The 21,439-nt window shown below is 44.4% G+C and overlaps 1 protein-coding gene across 1 annotated transcript in view; it reads right to left on the reverse strand.

Annotated features, from left to right (window-relative positions):
- Nucleotides 1-21,439, reverse strand: part of SYNM (synemin) — a 70,760-nt gene that overhangs the window by 39,900 nt on the left and 9,421 nt on the right. Inside the window, exon 2 of the mRNA XM_073618390.1 lies at nt 2,665-2,789. Within this exon, the coding sequence (XP_073474491.1) occupies nt 2,665-2,789 (125 nt within the window). The remainder of the gene's footprint in view (nt 1-2,664; nt 2,790-21,439) is intronic.

Here is a 21,439-nt window from a genome sequence, read left to right on the forward strand (position 1 = left end):
TTCCCCAGCCCTACCCCCTTCCTCCCCAGGCCAATTTTCAGCTTTCAGTGCTGTCGCATTTTGAAATGCGCGGTCATGCAATAAAGTATCCAAATGAAATCTGTATAATTTTTTAGATAAAGCTTTCTTTTGGTGGCATTTAATCACCACTGGGTTTTTTGCCAAACAAACAAAAAAAGACCAAAAATTGTGAAAAAAATTTTTTTTCTTTTCTGTTTAGTAAATAAGTAATTTTACTTCTTCGCATATGTGTGCTGATGACGCTGCACTGATGGGCACTGATGAGGCAGCACTGATGGCCACTGATGAGGCAGCACTGATGGGCACTGATGAGGCAGCACTGATGGGCACTGATGAGGCAGCACTGATGGGCACTGATGAGGCAGCACTGATGGGCACTGATGAGACAGCACTGATGGGCACTGATGAGGCTGCACTGATGGGCACTGATGGGCATTGATGAGGCAGCATTAATGGGCACTGATGAGGCTACACTGATGGGCACAGATGAGACAGCACTGATGGGCACCGATGAGGCAGCACTGATGGGCAACGATGAGGCAGCACTGATGGGCACTGATGAGGTAGCACTGATGGGCACTAATGAGGCTACACTGATGGGCACCGATGAGGCTGCACTGATGGGCACTGATGAGGCTGTGCTGATTGGCACTGATGAGGCTGTACTGATGGGCACTGATGAGACAGCACTGATGGGCACTGATGAGGCTGCACTGATGGGCACTGATGAGGCAGCACTGATGGGCACTGATAAGCTGCACTGATGGGCACTGATAGGCGGCACTGATGGGCACTGATGAGGCAGCACTAATGGGCACTGATGAGGCAGCACTGATAGGCACTGATGAAGCAGCACTGATAGACACTGATAAGCTGCACTGATGGGCACTGAAAACCTGCACTGATAGGCACTCATTGGCACTGATGGGGCTGCCCTGATTATCAGTGTAAACAATATGCTCACTGTGCCCTGTCAGACTTGCCAGTTATTGGCTCTCCTTTCTTCACATATAGACAGCATGTGAGGAAAAGCATGCCGATAATCGGCAATTCTGTTTACCAGCTGTGACTGGACACAGCTGATTACATGGTAAATGGCAGATGTGATTGGCCCTTTACTGCGATCTGTGTTCAGCTGTGTCCAAAGGACACATCATTCACAGAGCACGCCATGTGGGAGGACGCCATGAATGTCCTCCCAGAACTGGAGAGCAGAGCTGTAGCAATCTTTCTGCTATAGAGTGGGCTGAAAGGGGTTTATTCATTTTTAATATTCAAAGCAAACTCCCCCATCCATCTATGTCTACAGGCTTTATTTTGTTAAGAAATCACTTTGAACCCCACCCCCCATCATTTCTACTCGTGGCCATCTTGAGTAAGGCCATTTACCTGTCATAGCAGCCCTGCTGCCATAAGGCACAGCCTATGTTTGGCTATGCAGGCTAAAAAACTGTTCACAATGTATTTTTTTAGTATAAAAAATGAATCTTATACATTTGTGAAAAAAGCATACATATTGATCACTCTCAATTTTTCTTCCTATACGGTCTCTACCTGGCCAGTCTTGGCTGTAACTCTATGGGGTGTATTTATAGCAAACTCCCAGAGCTATTCTTTCAGCAAAATCAAATGTTACTACTAGGCAATTTTCTCTCCAGGTTGGATGTTCTACATTTACAAGAATAGCATGAATCAGGAAAATACCGCATTATGGCCATTAGATGGAGCGGACGATAATGCAAAAAAAGTTGTCAGGACCTGGATAACCTGCTGGTGTCATTGTGGTTCCCAGAGTGGAAAGTTGTAGTTTCCGGTTTCCACCAGCAGGTGTCTCCTAGAAGCCAGCAAATCCCAGTAATCAGTTTCCACCTGACGCTGGCTGCCTGGAGGGTATTTAATCCCTCCTCTACTATTCCCTTGTGCTTCAGTGTTTTCCTCTGCTAGCCAGATATTGTTTGCCATTAATCCCGAGCATGATTCCTGCCTGAGCCTGCTCTTGGCTTGTACCTATACCCTGTACCCTGCTGCCTTGTACCTGCTTCCCTTGTTCCTGATGCCAATCTTCATTCTCCGTTCCTGACTGTTCCTCACACCTCCAGTTTTGCCCTGTTGATCAGTGTACCTCATTTTGTATATATTGTATATAGTTAGTTTGCTAGTTAGGCTTTCTGTTGTTTGTTTATTAGGAATTTTGTCATTTGGTTATATAGTTCACTTGTTTGCTGGTGTTTGAATGTGTTTTGTTTCACTGTTTAAACTTTTCTTAAATCATATATAGTCTGGTCTCAGTTTTCTAAGTGTGGCTACGAAGATCTAGCCATCCCTGCTAAGTATTTGTTGCATATGATCATCAGCTCCACCTGGTGGCCATAATGTGGCCTTTTCCTAATTTACATTATTTTTAAGAATGAAGAACAACTGGAAAAAAAATATCCTAATAACGTTTGATTTTGCCAGCATTCCCTACATGTAGTTTTGCAGGACAAATAGCTCTGAAAATGTTTTGTTTATTATTATTATAAATACACCCTATGTACATCCCTATTATATAATTAAAAAAATGTAAAAAGGCATTTGAGAGATGGGTGCAAAATAGAGGCAGCTTGATAGCAATTTTTAACAATATTTTCCATGGTACAATACCTGTATGCTGCCACTTCAAGGCTGAGTCCAGTCTTTACTTGCATAAGGTCATGATAATCCTTTAGTCGTTCTGTAATGTTCACAGTAATAATTTTCTTTTCAGTCTCCAGCTCCTCTATTATGATCTGGGGGGAAAAATGAAAATGAACAAAACAATCAGGAGGTGGTGTGACCATTATAAGGTGACTCCATGTTTATGAACGGATGTCTACATCATATGGTATTTGTGTTATGCTAAACTGGATCAGTCGTATATATACTGTATAACGAAGAATAAGTAATATAACCAATATTAAACAATATAATCCTAATTACAATAATTATATATCGATACTCAGAGATGCTGCACACTAAAAAGTGTCTAAATACAAAAAGTAGGTGTGTTTTATTAGCGTAGATGTCCTCAGGGAATAGCAATTGAATCATGATTTCCTGAGGAGTTCTACGAAACGCGTATGGGGTGAGCCTTTGGGTGCTGAGGTCATCGCGCAGGAGCGCTTGATCGAGTGGGGTGCTTTTTAATATAAGCTGTATATCAATATCTCTTATGATAGTCAGGAAGGCTCTGTCAGAAGACAGAATAATAGCTGCAGAAGATTCCCTGTTCCCCGAATGCCTGGAAGAAGAGGATCGTTAGCGCGTGCTAACGCGCAAATGCATATGCGCATGCGCGGAAGTGCGAACATGCGCACAGTGACAGATAAGTGCGGCAAATGGGCTATTTAAGCTGGATCAGCACCCAGGATCAGTGCTGTCTCGTCTACAGCATTCTGTAAGTACCCTGTTTCCTGTATCTGCTTGAAGTATTGACCCAGCTTGTTTCTGACTATTCCTGTTTTCCATCTGCATCGACCCCGGCTTGTCCTTTGACCATTCTCCTGCCTCCGTATCTGTAATTGATTTGATCGTTTTGTGTATGTCTGACTCTGCTGAGTTCCAGCCCCTGCAGAGCTACCAAGTTGCTAGGACCTGTCCAGCTACCTTTGGGACATACTCTTCGGCTAAGTACCAGCCTATTCCTGCCCACGGAGACCCGCTGCCATCTGGCAAACTGCTGGATCAGCAGCCCAACAGCAAGCATGTTTAACCAGCACTCGTGCGACTCTGCACTCCTGCGCTACCTATATACACTACCAGGGGCCCCGAGTCAGAGGTGCAAGAGAGGCCTTCCTCTCCATAACCAGGCTCCAACCACCAGGTACGTGACAGTACAAGACAGCCATGTCTGAGCCTGAGTGAGAAACCTCTCCCATGAGGTACAACTGTACCAAAATCTAGCCGGCCTCACACAAGCCGTCAAAGGTTATGTTCGGTTAGAGGAACGTGTACAGACGTTATCAGCACCCTATGCTACCCCTGGTGCTGCTCCCTCATCTTCCGCTGGAAGCTCTGCTGCACCCACAGTGGTGATGTTAACACCAGAGCCCCGAGTGCCTACTCCTGAAGGGTTCTCCGGTGACCGCAGCAAATTCAGGGCTTTCTGTACGGCCTGTGGACTATACTTTGCCCTACAGCCCCGCACGTTCCCCCTGGAAACCACCAAGGTTGGATTTGTTATTTCTTTGCTACAGGGTGAGCAACAGTCATGGGCTCACCACCTACTGGCACAGAAGGCCACTTCCCTAGATACCCTGACCACCTTCTTCAATGACATGGCTCAGATTTATGATGACCCTCAGCGAACCGCCACTGCAGAAGCAGTACTGCACACACTCCAGCAGGGCCTCAGAGCGGCCGAGGATTACGTTTCTGATTTCAGGCGCTGGAGCACTGACACCAATTGGAACGATGTGGCTCTCCATTACCAGTTTCGCATGGGTCTTTCAGAAGCCTTGAAGGATGAGCTAGCCCAAGTTGGGGTCCCACATTCTCTGGATGATCTCATAAAACTATCCATCCAGATTGACCGGAGATTGAGAGAGCGCAGATCTGAACGATCCACCGGACCTGTTCGTCCTGTATGGATGTTACCACGGGTGGCCAGTACACGAGGCCCAGCTCCTTTTGAACGCACAGAACCTGCTCCTGACTCCTCTGAACCCATGCAGCTTGGCCTACTTCGCCCTTTACTTACCAACGAGGAACGTCAACGCCGTCGCCAGAATAATCTGTGCTTGTACTGCCAGGCCACTATGTGAGAACCTGCCCAGCCAAACTTCGTAAGTGCCTGTCTATTTATTTTTCCAAGTCTTCAGCTTTGCCAAGCAACTCTTCTCACCTGGCTATCTCTATTCTGTTACAGCTTCCAGGAAGAACTATTCAAGCACCAGCTATAATTGATTCCGTGGCCTGCAGTTGCTTCATTGATCTATGCTTTGCCCCTGAACACCAAATACCTCTGCAACCCAAAGCCCAGGGACTCTCTGTTCATCTTGCAGATGGGTCCACCATCAAGTCTGGATTGGTCTCTCAAGAGACCACCCCATTACCTGCCACCATTGCTACCGGTCACCAAGAACTATTATGCCAAGATGCCATTGCCTCACCCTTGTTCCCCATTATACTAGGCATGCCTAGCTGCAGGCACACAACCCACACATACATTGGGTTACACAGAAGATCCAGTTTCATTCACCCTAATGCCATCAACATTGCCTACCAAAATCACCATGTCCCAGTCCCACACCATCCCTTCTATGTATAGACTCTGACCCTGAAGCAGGCACACTATTCCCGCTACATATCGGGATTTTCTGGATGTTTTTAGTAAGAAAGGGGCAGAGACTCTTCCTCCTCATAGATCTTACAATTTCCCAACTGAGTTACTCCCAGGGGCCGAGGTGCCCTTTGGAAGAATCTTTCTCTTATCCGAACTAGAACTCACAGTTCTGAAAGACTACATTGATAAGAGTTTGAAGAAGGGGTTCATTTGTCCATCTACCTTTTCTAGCTGGGGCGGGCATTTTCTTTTTGGAGAAAAAGGACCATTCTCTTTGACTCTGTGGTGACTACCGTGAGCTCAGTAAAGTTACAGTCAAGAACTGGTACCCCTACCTCTGGTACCTGAACTGTTCCAAAAGCTTAGGTCAGCAGCAGTCTTCACAAAGCTAGATCTCCAAAGGGCATACAATCTGGTCCGCATACAGGCCGGGGATGAATGGAGAACAGCATTCCGTACTAGATTTGGGCATTTCGAATACCTGGTGATGCCCTTTGGCCTGTGCAACGCCCCTGCTACATTCCAGCATTTTTTCAATGACATTTTCCGAGATTTTTTGGACCTTTTGTGATCGTCTACTTGGACAACATTCTGATTTTTTCCCCTTCACTAGAGATTCATCATGGACATGTAAAAAAGGTGTTGGCTGGACTTAGACAACATGGCTTAAATGCCAAACCGGAAAAATGTGAGTTTGAGCGTCAGAGCATTCAGTTCCTGGGATTAATAATCTCTACAGAGGGCATAAAGATGGATCCCCAAAAAGCCATGTTGGATTGGCCAGCTCCCATGGATAAAAAAGGAATACAGCGTTTCATAGGATTCGCAAACTTCTATTGGAAGTTCATCAAGGTATTCTCAGCCATCATTTCTCCTATCACCCAACTGACCAAGCACAGCAACCAGTTTTCCTGGACTCCCGAAGCCCAGTCTGCTTTTGAAACCTTAAAAGAGTTATTCACTTCTGCATCTATTCTAAGGCACCCTGACCCAGCTCTACCATATGTGTTGGAGTTTGATGCATCAGAATCAGCAGTAGGGGCAGTGCTCTCGCAACACCCAGTTGCGCTCTTCTCTCGTAAACTCACCGGCAGAGAGGAATTAAGATGTGGGAGACCGTGAATTTCTTGCAATAAAGACTGCACTAGGAGAGTGGAGATATCTCCTGGAAGGGGCAGCTCACCCAATACTCATTTTCACTGACCATAAGAACCTTGAATACTTGAGGACAGCAAAATGTTTGAGGCCACGTCAAGCCAGGTGGGCATTGTTCTTTTCAAGGTTTTCTTTCCACGTAACATACAGGCCCGGGTCAAAAAATATTAAACCACTGTGCCCATCAATTGCCGCCACTGTGCCTATCAAACGCTGCCACTGTCCTATCAAATGCTGCCACTGTGCCCATCAAATGCAGCCACTGTGCCCATCAAATGCTGCCACTGTGCCATTGAATGCTGCCACTGTGCCCATCAATTGTCGCCACTGTGCCCATCAAATGCTGCCACTCTGCCATCAAATGCTGCCACTGTGCCCATCAAATGCAGCCACTGTGCCCATCAAAATCTGCCACTGTGTCCATCAAATGCTGCCACTGTGCCCATCAATTGCCACCGCTGTGCCCATCAAACGCTGCCACTCTGCCATCAAACGCTGCCACTGTGCCCATCAAATGCTGCCACTGTGCCCATCAAATGCTACCACTGTGCCATCGAATGCCGCCACTGTGGCCCCCCCCGCTCGCCATCTGGCCGACACTTACCCTGTCTTGGTGGGGCAGCGGGTGACGGCGGCGAGCAGTGTCCTCTATGCATCTCTTCCTGTCCTCTCCTCCCGATAGGCGTCCAATCACAGCGCCTGTCGTTTCAGCCAATCAAGGGACAAGTAACAGACCCGAGCAACTGATTGGCAGAGAGGCGGTTCAGTGTTAGGAAAGCAAATATTCATTCGCTGTTCTAACACACCTGGGCTATGGCTCTGATCAGGTGCTTCAAAAACACCCCCGTCGCTGTAATTCAGGCGCCTTGAATAGGGGGTAGCAGCGGCGGCCATGGATAGATTCATGCTGTGTATTTGATCACCTCTGCGGGTTTTTTATTTTTTGCGCTATAAACAAAAAAAAACGACAATTATGAAAAAAAAAGCAATATTTTGTACTTTCTGCTATAAAACATATTCAATTAAAAAAAACAAAAAACGAATTTCTTCATCGGTTTAGGCCATTATGTATTCTGCTACATATTTTTGGTAAAAAAAAAAAAACCATTAAGTGTATTTTGATTGGTTTGCGCAATAATAATAATAGCGTGTAAAAACTATGGGATAGATTTATGGGCTTTTGGCAGCGATCAGCAACTTATAGCGGGACTGCAATATTGCAGTGGAAAAATTGGACACTTGACTGACACTTTGTTGGAACCAGTGGACACTAACATAGCTCCCAACTGTCCCTGATTTTGAGGGACTGTCCCTGATTTGGAGCAATGTCACTCTGTCCCTCTTTCCTCCTTCATTTGTCCCTCATTTTGGTCTGATCCAGTTGTATATAAAATGCACTTTTTATCTTTCAAAAAGTGTTTCCCAGTGCTAAACCTTTCATCCAAATTCTAAATTGCTGCATTTGTAACTTTTAAAAGCCAATATAAAGGAATAGTAGTTGTAAAAAAAAGTCCCTTGTGGATTTAATTAACCTTTTTTTTTTTTGGTTAATTCACCTTTAAGGGGGTGTGGCAGGGGGGCGTGTCCTATGCCTACATACATTTGCCAGTAGGTGTCCCTCATTCCCATCTCAAAATGTTGGGAGGTATGCACTAATGCAGTGATGATCAGAGCTAAAAATATGCACTGTCACTGTACTAATGACACTGGCTGGGAAGGGGTTAACATCAGGGGCAATCAAAGGGTTAAATGTGTGCCTAACCAGCGCTTTACTGTAGTGGAGGAGGTGCTTTTACTTGAGAAAGGCATGGATCCTAGTCCCTTAATGGCGGTCTGCCTGTGCACAGAACGATCAGTGGCATCTCCAGCTTTCGTATTTAGAGGGGCACATGGGGGCCAGGGACAAAAGTAGGGGGGCAACTATAAAAAAGCAATTATATCTATATCTATACATATATATATCCTGGGGCCCTTTACTACGATCCCACAACGGCCCTTTCACATGTTCTGCAGTGAGCTCCCTTCCTACTGTATTGGGCCCCCCCCCCCCAGGGTGGCAGAAAACAAGAGATATATGTCACCAGCATACCAAGAAAATATAAGGGTCCAAAGCAGTGGGAGAACTATCAGGGTTGCAAAGGTTGTCTTGCCACCGGGCCCTGGTGTTCTGCCACTGTGGGGTTCCCAGCCTTCTCTTGCTGTCCTGCCCCTGCTATTGACAGCGCTGGTCTGGCATCTCTTGGAATTCACAGGCTGGTCCTCCTGTCCTAAGGACAGGAGAAATCAGTCTGTTTTTTCAGTAACTGAGAGTCCTGGTGGAGTCCTTCCTGCAACTCGTTCTTCTCCCTGCCAATGAAAATGCAGGGGAAGGAGCAGATCGGGCGGCCGTGGTTGTGTGAGCGCTCACATTATGCAGTGTCAGCGAGCAGAGGGAGGGGGGAGGAATCACCCGCAGGAGCTGACTGGGGACGCTCTCCCTCTCTCCCTCTTAGACATTGCCTTTTTGTAAAAAAAAAAAAAAAAATCTATTTTTTTTAAATTGGGGGGGGGGGGGGCACATGGTGGGGCACAGCATAAGGTTGGGGAGGTCAGGGCCCTCCCTGGCCCCCCCCTAGTGGCGCCATTGAGAACGATCAGCGGGTGCCGGCAGAAATCGGGTTCCGCGGGACCCGCTGATCAGCTCCTGCTGTGTATAATCACAATGGGAGCAAGCCTCCGGCGGCGTGCACTTGCTCCCGATACCCGGTAATGCAGGATCACGGTAGCAGTAAATGTGCTACTGATTAAGAATTAATGGCGGCCCCTTGCGTCTGCTAAAGAGCAGTGCGTTTCTGTGTGTGTCGGAAAAACGTGTGAGTTTGCAAAAGGCATAGCTGTGAAGCAGACCTTACTTATTACAAATGAACTCTTATATGACAATATTTCATGGCTGGCTGCCCAAATGATTACTGTGCCGGAGACGACTCAGCTGGCACACCGAACACTGAACTCCATACATCTTCATTATGTTCTTCGCCCACAACTGCCCTTTGCTAATGTTCTCCTCCAGTGCCTTGTGCTGACATCACCGTAGACACAGTTGCTTGTTGAACATCAACAAACTATTCACTGAACAGCCACTCATCTTTCTAATTATAATCGTCTTACTCAGCTTAGTATCTGTTGCTTGAACCTAAAAAAATTACGTTACATGCGTTTAATGCAATATACAAAACATATTTGTTATCCATCACTTTCGGGTGTATTTATAGAAAAAAAAAAACTGCATAGCCATGCATCCAGCAAATCTGCACGTAAATTCATTCTGTGTGAACTGGACAAAAAAAAATTAAAAACTAACGTTCTTTAGGCTTTTTTTCTCTTCTGAACAAATGTTCTTTTATTATGGACAGTAGTAAAATACCGCACTGCGGCCACTAGATGGAGCTGAGGGACATAAGAAGTACATACGTAACAGGGAGTGACTTAAGAAGTACATACGTAAGTTCATACGTAACTGACCCAAGAAGAAGAAGAAACACAATGTAACATTTCTAGAGAACACTAGAGGGAATTAGCCAATAAATTTGGAAGAAAAAAAAGAGAAAACAAATTGGACTATACACGTCAAACAAGGAGTGAGAAGCTTATCTATAAAAATTGATACCAATTAATACCAATAAAAGTAACCATTAATAACTGCTTGCCGACTGCATCACTTAGGCTGCATTCACACTACAGCGCTGATGTGTGAATGACAAAACGCGGAACTCGCATTTGACATGCCATTCATTTGAATGACACCTGAAATCCCGGTGCGGGTCTGTCGCGATTGTCGCGAGATAAAACGTGCTGCAATAGCGGCAACCCGCATCGCGGGACGCATGTTGCCCTAAAGTAGCCCCCCAATTTTTTTTTTGGCCAACATGCGACCCGCGATGCAGGTTGCCGCGATCGCAGCACGTTTTATCGCCAGACAGTCGCGGCTGGCCCGCACAGAGTTACGCGTTTTTGTCATTCGCACATAATCGCTGTCAAATCGCGGGCAAATCCTCAGCAGATCTGCCCGCGATTCAAAGCGCTGTAGTGTGAATGCAGCCTAAGATGTACGGCGGCAGAGGGGCTCTTCTGTGCCAGATCATGTACCTAGTATGTGATCTGGCACCTCCGGGTAGGGGGCGCATGTGCGTGCCGCCGGCAACCTGGCTGATAAGCCTGTGTCAGCCAATGGATGTCCGCCGGCACCTGCCGATTGGCGTGGAGAGAAACAGGCCAGAGCCCTGCTTATGTAAACAAGGCAGAGCCCGATCCTGTCAGCGGGGAAGTGATGGATCTTGACTCCCTGCAAAGCAGGGAATAAAATTCTCCACTTCCCTTAGTACAACCCCAACACTGTACACACATAAACACTGGCTAGGCACACAGTTAACCCTTTGATCACCCCTGATGTTTAACCCCTTCCCTGCCAGTGTCATTAGTACAGTGACAGTGTATATTTTTTGCACTGAACACTGTATTAGTGTTACTGGCTCCTACAAAGTGTCAAAAGTGTCAGAATGTCTGCTGCAATATTGCAGTCCTGCTATAAATCGCTGATCCCCGCCATTACTAGTATTACATTAAAAAAAAAAAATTGCATTACATATACACCATAGTTTGTAGACGCTCTAATGTTTGCACAAAATCAATATACACTTATTGGGATTTATTTTTACCAAAAAATGTAGCAGAATACATATTGGCCTAAATTTATGAAGAAATTCGATTTTTTTTACATTTTTTAATTGTATATATTTTATAGCAGAGAGTAAAAAATATTTTTTTTTTTCTAAATTGTCGGTCTATAGCCGCAATGTCGCAGTCACAATAAAAATCGCAGACCGCCGCCATTACTAATAATTAAAAAAAAATTATAATAAGAATGCCATAAATCTATCCCCTAATTTGTAGACGCTATAACTTTTGCGCAAACCAATCAATATACGCTTATTGCGATTTGTTTTCCAAAAATATGTAGAAGAATACATATTGGTCTAAACTGAGGAAGAAATTAGTTTTTTTATATATTTTTGGGGGATATTTATTATAGCAAAAAGTAAAAAAAAATTTTTCTCAAAATTGTCAATATTTTTTTGTTTATTAGCGCAAAAAATAAAAACTGCAGAGGTGATCAAATACCACCACACGAAAGCTCTATTTGTGGGAGGGGGGGAATGACATAAATTTTATTTGTGTACAGCTTTGCATGATCGCGCAATTACAGGTTTATCCTTTTTTTTTGCAAAATTGTCAGCCTTTTTGTTTATAGCGCAAAACAAAAAAAAAAACACAGTGGTGATCAAATACCGCCAAAAGAAAGCTCTATTTGTGGGGAAAAAAAATATATAAATTTCATTTTGGGTACAGCGTTTCATGACCGCGCAATTGTTAAAATAACGCAGTGCCGTATTGCAAACAATGGCCTGTTTATGAAGGGGGGGTAAATCTTCTAGAGGTCAGTGGTTAACATTTAGCACACTGGGCTCTTCAGAACACCTTCCTCCTGGCAAGCAAAAGCAATGTTAAAAACGCGCCAAAAGTGTTTAGTTGCATTTAGGCGAGACAACCATTTGGGCGTTCATTCGTTTCAGTGGTCAGAATAATTATGCTGGCCATTGAAATGAATGAACACTCAAGCTCTAAAGGTGCCTAGCGTTTAGGTGTGTTTACACATGTATAGGCATGCCTGCATTTTTTTTTATTTTCTGCCCAAACGCTCCCCTCCTGAATGCGATTTTGATGCGCTGAGATTTCTGCCCCTAAACGCTCCTTCCTGCCTCTAAACAATTAAAGGCTGTGTGCATGGACACATCGATTAATATAGAGGGGCGTTTAGAGTCAGAAGAAAAACAAACGCCTGCAAAACGGTCATTTTTTCTATCTGCAGTGTGTATGAGGCCTGACAGTATTTGCCAATTCCCTCTAGCGTTCTCTAGAATTTTTCTATTGTATCTCTTGTTACAAAGAAGTATGTCTTGCCATTACTCCTCAGCACCATCTAGTGGCAATCATGTGGTATTTTCCTACTGCCCATAATAAAAGAACATTCTTTTTAGAGAAAAAAGCCTAAAGAACATTCATTTTTTTGTCCAGTTCGCACAGAATGAATGTACATTCAGATTTACTGGCTGAATGGCTGTTTTATAAACAGACCCCTTGGTAACTCTTTTAAAAATATATATATTAATCACTTTTTTTGAAGCATAGGGAGCAATGGTACACTTGTGTGTTATTTTTAGTTGACATAAAATCAGTGTGGTATTTTTAGCCACTTTGAATTTGGCACCACTAAAAGTCACATCCTGAGTTTATTTATTACAGATATTTAAATAGCACCCACAATATACACAGCACTTTATCATCACATCAGTCCCTGTACTCAAGGATCTTACAATCTAGGGTCCCCATCTCACATACTAGGGCCAATTAACCTACCAGCCTGTTTTTGGAAAATAGGAGGAAACCCAATCAAGAGAGAACTTGCAAACTCCATGCAGCTTGTGTCTTGACCAGGATATAAACCAGGGACCCCAGTGCTGCAAGGTAGAAGATCTAACCATTAAGTAAACGTGCTTGTGGTATGACACAAAAAAAATGGGCTAATCACATCTGAAAATTGGAATGAACTAATTTACTACTTCCATGCACCTACCTCCCAACTGTTGATCCCAAATTTACCCATAAAAACAATCATCTACTGTACCTCGGCCTAACTCCGAACCTGAGCACAACCACAAACTCTAAATTCTAACCTAAAGTGTATGTCCAGCATAAACAGTTTTCTTAGTTTTGGAGGGGTGTGCTGGAGGGTACGATGTGAAGTGTTGGGTGTGCTGGAAGGTATGATGTGGAGTCTTGGGTGTGCTGGAGAGCAGGGGCGTTGCTAGGTCTACAAAAGATCTGGGGCTAGAGCCCATAGCAGCGTAGTAAAGAAAGTCATATGCTTGGGGGGGCATACACATGTATATACAGTAATATACGTGTGTGTGTATATGTATCCCCAGAGAGCCCGCCACTTACATCAGGGTCCCCAGAGAGCCCCCCTTACATCAGGGTCCCCAGAGAGCCCCCCTTACATCAGGGTCCCCCGAGAGCCCCCCTTACATCAGGGTCCCCAGAGAGCCCCCCTTACATCAGGGTCCCCAGAGAGCCCCCAGAGAGCCTCCTCCTTACATCAGAGTCCTCAGAGAGCCTCCTCCTTAAATCAGAGTCCTCAGAGAGCCTCCTCCTTACATCAGAGTCCTCAGATAGCCTCCCCCTTTTATCAGGGTACCCAGAGGGCCCCCCCACTTACATCAGGGTTTCCAGAGAGCCTCCCCCTTAAATCTAGGTCCCTAGAGAGCCTCTGCCCTAAAATCAGGGTCCCCAGAGAGCCTCTCCTTTGCATCAGGGTCCCCAGAGAGCCCCCCACTTACATAAGGGTCCCCAGAGAGCCTTCCCTCCCATTGGGGACCCCTGCAGAGACTCAGGGCTATTGGCCCCAGATTCAGGGCTATAGCCCCAAAAGCCACCCCCTAGCGACGCCCCTGCTGGAGAGTATGATGTGGAGTGTTGGGTATGCTGGAAGGTATGATGTGGAGTGTTGGGTATGCTGGAGGGTATGATGTGGAGTGTTGGGTGTGCTGGAGGGTATGATGTGGAGTGTTGGGTGTGCTGGAGGGTATGATGTGGAGTGTTGGGTATGCTCGAAGGTATGATATGAAGTGTTGGGTGTGCTGGAGGGTACGATGTGAAGTGCTGGGTGTGCTGGAGAGTATGATATGAAGTGTTGGGTGTGCTGGAGGGTGCGATGTGGAGTGTTGGGTATGCTGGAGGGTATGTTGTGGAGTGTTGGGTGTGCTGGAGGGTACGATGTGAAGTGTTGGGTGTGCTGGAGGGTATGATGTGGAGTGTTGGGTGCAGTGGTAGCTGGTGTTCAAAATTTTTTGGGGGGGGGGGGGCGCAAACAAACTGAAAAATTCTGAAAAAAAACTCCATCAAATGCAGCCACTGTGCCATCAAATGCAGCCACTGTGCCCATCAAATGCAGCCACTGTGCCCCATAGAATACAGACACTGTGCCCATCAATTGCTGCCACTGTGACCATCAAACGCAGCCACTGTGCCATCAAACGCAGCCACTGTGCCATCAAATGCAGCCACTGTGCCCCATAAAATGCAGCCACTGTGCCCCATCAAACGCAGCCACTGTGCCCATCAATTTCTGCCACTGTGCCCATCAATTGCTGCCACTGTGCCCATCAATTGCTGCCACTGTGCCCATCAATTGCTTCCACTGTGCCCCATCAAATGCAGCCACTGTGCCCTATAAAATGCTGCCATTGTGACCCCGCCAGCCCACTGTCTGCACTTACCTGTCTCTGTGGGACAGCTCCTCTATGTCTTCTGCCGTCCTCTCTTCCCGTCCTCTGCTATGATTGGAAGCCTGGTGTCCAATCACAGCGCCTGTCGTTTCAGCCAATCAGGTGACGGGTAACAGATCCGAGCACCCGAGCACCTGATTGGCAGAGAGACAGTTTAGTGTTAGGAAAGCGAATATTCGCTTTTCTAACACAGCTGAGTGACCTGCGAGCACCCAGCATGGTGCTCACAGGTCACCTTTTTTGACGCCTATTAGAGCCTTTGGCTCTAATCAGGTGCTTCAAAACCACCCCCCGTCACTGCAATTCAGATGCCCCTGTGCCGAAAAGGTGATGGGCGCCTGAATAGGGTGTGGCAGCGGGCGGTATCCATAGATAGATTCATGCAATGCATGAATCTATCTATTGGTGATAGAGGGGGCGGCGCCCGTAATGAACAGGCCGCCACTGGTTGGGTGTGCTGGAGGATATGACGTGAAGTGTTGGGTGTACTGGATGGTATGAAGTAGAGTGTTAGGTGTTTGGAGGGTATGAAGTGGAGTGTTATGCTCCTTACATTTGTGGTCATTAAGAAGAATCGCAAAAAAGATCAATGGTGTCAGTGGGAAATTATCTGAGAGGCAGAAATTGCTCATTGCTCAAGGAACCCCTAGCACCCTCCGGAGGAACCCTAGATGAGAAACTCTGTGTTAAGGCCCATACACGCGATATGAAAATCGGATGGAAAAATTCGTACGACGAGCTGTCTGCCGATTTTGGGATCGTTAGTGCGGTGCTTTCGACAGCCGATTTCACTTTTTCGGCAGACAAAAGCTGGATGTGCAGACTATAACATTTTTGTCGGATGTGAACTCAACGTCAATTTTCGTTTCATTAGTATGGTTTTCATCCGAAAAAAATAGTAAGAGCAAGACTCAGAAACTCAGAAACTAAAGAACACATCCAAAAGTAGTCAACACATTATGTCATTTCTGAAGTTGTATTCTGTTGGTCGAAAATGTTCGTATTGTGAGTAACCTCTTCACTTTCGATATGAGACTAGCATGCAACAAAAAACGGACATTCGATCGTACGAAAATCTAAGTGTGTGTACGAGGCTTTAGGCTTTTGGCCATGATTGTTAGGAAGAGTCTCCGCAGTGAAACCATGACCCTGTAATGATATTATGTATTTATGAACACAAACTGTTGAAAATTATGTCTCTTCTCGCCAGGCATAGAAATCTCGGAATACCGCGACCTTTCCGAGTCACCCAGCCATTTCCTCCCAGAAAGATAAGCATTGCTTTCATTAAAACTTGGGACATTTTCGAGGACATTTACTCCCATACTTGATTTCTATTAATACAAATTTACTGGGATAGAAAGACATAGACGGTGATAACAACTCCAGATTTTATTTTTTCTCCATTGCTAGATTGTAAGCTCTAACGAGCAGGGCCATCAGATTCCTCCTGTATTGAATTGTATTGTACTTGTACTGTCTGCCCTCATGTTGTAAAGCGCTGCGCAAACTGTTGGCGCTATATAAATCCTGTATAATAATAATTTTAGTTAAAAAGAAGTGTTTTTGCTGAAGTCTGTGTCATGACTTAAGAGATTTCCCATCACTTGGGGGTGTATTTATATAAAAAAAATTGCAGAGCTATTTGTCCTGGGAAACTGCAAGTACATTCATTCTTTGCAAAATCGAATGTTGCTAGGATATTTTCTCCCCTGGTCGAATGTTATTCATTAATAAGAATAGTGTGAATCAGGAGAATTTTGCATTATGGCCACTTGGTAGAGTTGTTAACCATGACGATATTTGCTATACTTGTCAGCTCTATCTAGTGGCCATAATGTGGTATTTTTCTGATTCACTATTCTTATAAATGAAGACCATCCAACCTAGAGAGAAAATAGCCTGATATCATTAAATTTTACAAATGTACAAGCAGTTTTACATTAGGAAAAGCTCTGTATTTCTACTGTTCTGATGGGAAATGAGGGGATTAATCCCTCCAATGGGTGTAAAGAGTGCAGTAAAAATCTGGCAGGGTTTCTGTTCCTGCATATGTATATACAATGGGGAAAATAATTATTTGATCCCCTGCAGATTTTGAAAGTTTGCCCACTTACAATGAAATGAAGGGTCTATAATTGTGTTTTTTTTTTTTTTGTTTTTTTTTTGATTCATAACAGGAATTAGGTCCGCAGAGACCACAGCAACAGCATAGTCAAAATAACAGCAATACAAATACAAACAAGTGTACTTGGACATAGGTTACAGCGTGTGGGTGTTATTGACGTAATAGCATACTTATCCTGTGTTGATTTGCACTGGGGAATATAACAGGTGGGTGATGCTCTTGGTTATGTCTACCTGTAGAGTTGTTTTCATGGGTTGCTGACTATAATTTTTATCATAGGTGTATTTTAAATGACAGAGACAGAATATCAACCAAAATCCCAGAAAAAAAAAAAAACACATGATAGAAATGTTATAAATTGCAGTTCAGTGAGTAAAATAAGTATTTGATCCGCTACCAACCAACAATAATTCTGTCTCCCACAGACTGGCTACAGTAGGTACTCAGGTGGTACACAGATTAGTCCTGTCCATGTAAGAAGGTTCTCCTAACGACAACTTATGTGTATAGAAGACACCTGTCCACAGAATCTCTTTCTTCCATTCAAACCTCACCATCATGGGCAAGACCAAAGAGCTGTCAAAGGACATCAGGGAGAAGATTGTAGACGTGCACAAGGCTGGAATGGGCTACAAGACCACCAGCAAGAAGCTTGGAGAGAAGAAAACGAATATTTGGCAAATGGAAGAAATACAAAATAACCAACAATCACCCTCGGTCTGGAGCTCCATGCAAGATTTCCCCTCATGGGGTAAGTAGGATCATGAGAAAAGTGAGGGATCAGCCCAGAACTACACAGGAGGAGCTTGTGAATGATCTCAAGGCAGTTGGGACCACAGTCACCAAATAAACCATTGGTAACACAATACGCCGCCGTAGATTGAAATCCTACAGCCTCCGCAAGGTCCCCCTTATCAAGACGACACATGTACAGGCCCATCTGAGGTTTGCTAATGAACATCTAAATGATTCAGAGAAGGATTTGGAGAAAGTGCTCTGGTCAGAAGAGACCAGAATTAAGCTCTTTGGCATTAACTCGACTTGCCTTGTTTGGAGGAAGAAAAGTGCTGACTATGACCCTAAGAACACCATCCCTACAGTCAAGCACGGATTTGGAAACATTATGTTTTGGGGCGGTTTCTGTGCTAAAGGTACAGGCCGACTTTGCCGCATTGAGGGGCCAATGGACAGGGCCATGTATTGTAAAATATTGGATGAGAACCTCTTCCCTCAGCTAGAACACTGAAGATGGGTCGTGGATGGGTCTTCCAGCATGACAATGACCCAATACACACCGCCAAGGCAACAAAGGAGTGGCTCAAGAAGAAGCACATTAAGGTCATGGAGTGGCCTGGCCAGTGTCCAAACCTTAATCCTATAGAAAATGTATGGAGGGAGCTGAAACTTCGAGTTGCCAAGAGACAGCAAAGAAACCTTAAAGCGGAGTTCCACCCATATAAAAGTCAGCAGCTACAAAAAGTGTAGCTGCTGACTTTTAATAATCGGACACTCACCTGTCCCACGGTCCAGTGATGCCGGAGAACGAAGCCTCTCTCCTCTCCGCGGAGCCGGCATCACTACTGTGGTACGAGCCATGCTGCGCGCAGTGATTGGCCGGGCAATCTTCTGGGACCTGTTATGTGTCCCAGAAGATTGCACGGAGGGAGGGGGGAGAGGTGATCTTCCTTCCGGTGCCCCGGGAGGAAGTGGGAGCTGGATACCTCTAAAAAGAGGGTATCCGCTTCCCCCCCCCCAAAAAATGACATGCGAAATGTGGCATGTCAAGGGGTCACCTACACTTAAAGCGGAAGTTCCATTTTTGGATGGAACTCTGCTTTAAGGACTTAAAAGATCTGTAAAGAAGATTGGACCAAAATCCCTCCTGAGATGTGTGCAAACCTGGTCACCAACTACAAGAAACGTCTGACCTCTGTGCTTCCCAACAAGGGTTTCTCCACCAAGTACTAAGTCATGTTTTGCTTGGGGATCAAATACTTATTTTACTCACTGAACTCAATTTATAACATTTGTATCATGTGTGTTTTTTCTGGATTTTTGGTTGATATTCTGTCTCTATCATTTAAAATACACCTATGATAAAAAATGATGGACCCTTCATTTCTTTGTAAGTGGGCAAACTCACAAAATCTGCAGGGGATCAAATAATTATTTTCCCCCACTGTATGATGTCTACAGCTTTAAAAGATAATATTCTGCACCCACGTGTCTTGCCATCTGCAGAAAAAATTTACAGAAACTAGGAATTACATTGCAAAAATGACAGCTGGATTAAGTCACCTTCCTAGATATGCCGGTGATGATTCTGCGGTATCTGCCTTCACCAGCATTTTAATTTCTTGATCTCGTACCGTCATGATGGATTATAATCAGAAGACTCCCAGCCCCGTGCTATATAGTGAAGGTCTTATCAGCATGTTACAGACAGTTTTCGGTCAGAAATAAATATTTCTTTTTGGTAAACATGGTTTTTATGTCACTTTAACCACTTGCCTACCAGGGCAATTTTTTATTTTTATTTTTTGTTAAAATTTGCATTTTGTGCTAGACATGACCAAAAATGATATATTTTCCGAAAGCAGGGACCCCGGAGAATAAAATGGTAGTAGTTGCAAATTTTTTTATTTTTTTTTTTTTTATGTCGCACGATATTTGCGCAACTATTTGTCAAAAATGCATATTTTTCAGAAAAAAGTACACTAAAGTGAATTTTATTGCAAAAAAAAATATTATACCCATTTTTGTTTTGTAAAATATAAAAGATGAAGTTTGCATTGGGTAAATAGATACCAAACATGTCAAAGCTAGAAATTGTGGAATTGCAAGAATATGCGGAACCCAAAATTCTCCATAGGTGACACTTCAAAAATCTTTAGAGGTTATCAGTTTAGAATTAACAATGAATTATGGCCCCAGAATTATTGCTCTCACTCCAACGTTCGTGTCTATACCTCACAAGTATGGTGCATTTGATGTTTACATAAAAATGCTCGCCCTACGATGCACATTTTAGAGTGTGTGTGAGTGTGGGGGGGGGGGGGGGGGCACCGGGGAGGTTCTTAATTTTTTTTTAAATACTTTTATTTTATATAATTTTTTTGTATATTCTTTTTTATTTATTTTTTTAACTGTATTGCTATCACAAGGGTTCTAAGAAGCTCTCTATGTTTCAGCATTGGCAGGTGACACGTCCTCTTCATAGAAACATGAAGGGTCTATCAGACAGCCCATGTCTCCCCTGCCCTCCAATGCAGCTAATCAAGCACAGATCTTGCTTAGTTAGCAGCATCCTTAGCTACACTAGCTGTGACCCCGCTAGTGACATAATATATGTTGCTTCTGTGGTCATTAGTCGCAGGATTGGGGAACAAAATCTCTCCTCTCTTGAGGTTGTTTCCCATGGTTCTGAGCTCCTTGGAGGAACCCAGGAGCCACTGTAGATGCTGCCGGCTAGGGGGTAGGTGCACTTTGAAAGCCCCCATAAAATTGATGGGGTGGCTCTAGAGCTGCCCGGATCATTTCTATCAGAAAGCCCTTCGCTGGCTGTTAAAGCCGGTACCAAGCTATTTGTCTACAATGTAGTTGATAAATGTACCTAGGTAGACGAGTGGTTAAGATGACTAAATGACATCATGTTGTTAAAGACTTTTAATATATACAGTATAGTACACTGTATATGCCAGGGGTTCACTTTTCAATATTGTCATAGGTTCCCTTAACCACTTGCCTACTTGGGCACTTAATGCCCAGACCAATTTTCGGCTTTCAGCGCTGTCACACTTTGAATGACAATCGCGCGGTCATGCAACACTGTACATATATGACATTTTTATGATTTTTTTCACACACATAGAGCTTTCTTTTGGTGGTATTTAATCACTGCTGGGTTTTTTTAAAATTTTTGTTAAAAAAACCCAAAAAAGACCGAAAATTTTTGAAGAAAAAAACTGTTTCATAGTTTGTTATAAAATTTTGAAAACAGGTAATTGTTCTCCTTCATTGATATGCGCTGATGAGGTTGCACTGATGGGCACTGATAGGCAGCACTGATAGGTGGCACTGACAGGCGGCACTGATAAGGCAGCACTAATGGGCATTGATAGGTGGCACTGGTAAGCACTGATGAGGTGGCACTGATGGGTGGCAGTGATGGTTGGCACTGAAGGGCACTGGAAGGTGGCACTGATAAGTGGCACTAAAGGGCACTGATAGGTAGCATGGATAAGCCTCACTGATAATCTGTCAGGAAGGAGATACTTACCTTTAAATACATTACAGTACATGTTACAAATACTTACCTCCCTGTACTTCCTAAGGAAGCCGATTGCCATACCTAAACTTCAGCTTTAAATATTTGTTGGTTTTATTGCACTTCATAATCTCTTCTGTACCCAAATAGCCTCACTTTTGCAAATACCCAGTAAAGGACTGGAA

The sequence above is a fragment of the Aquarana catesbeiana genome, linkage group LG03, assembly GCF_042186555.1.
Source record: "Aquarana catesbeiana isolate 2022-GZ linkage group LG03, ASM4218655v1, whole genome shotgun sequence".
Lineage (NCBI taxonomy): Eukaryota > Metazoa > Chordata > Amphibia > Anura > Ranidae > Aquarana > Aquarana catesbeiana.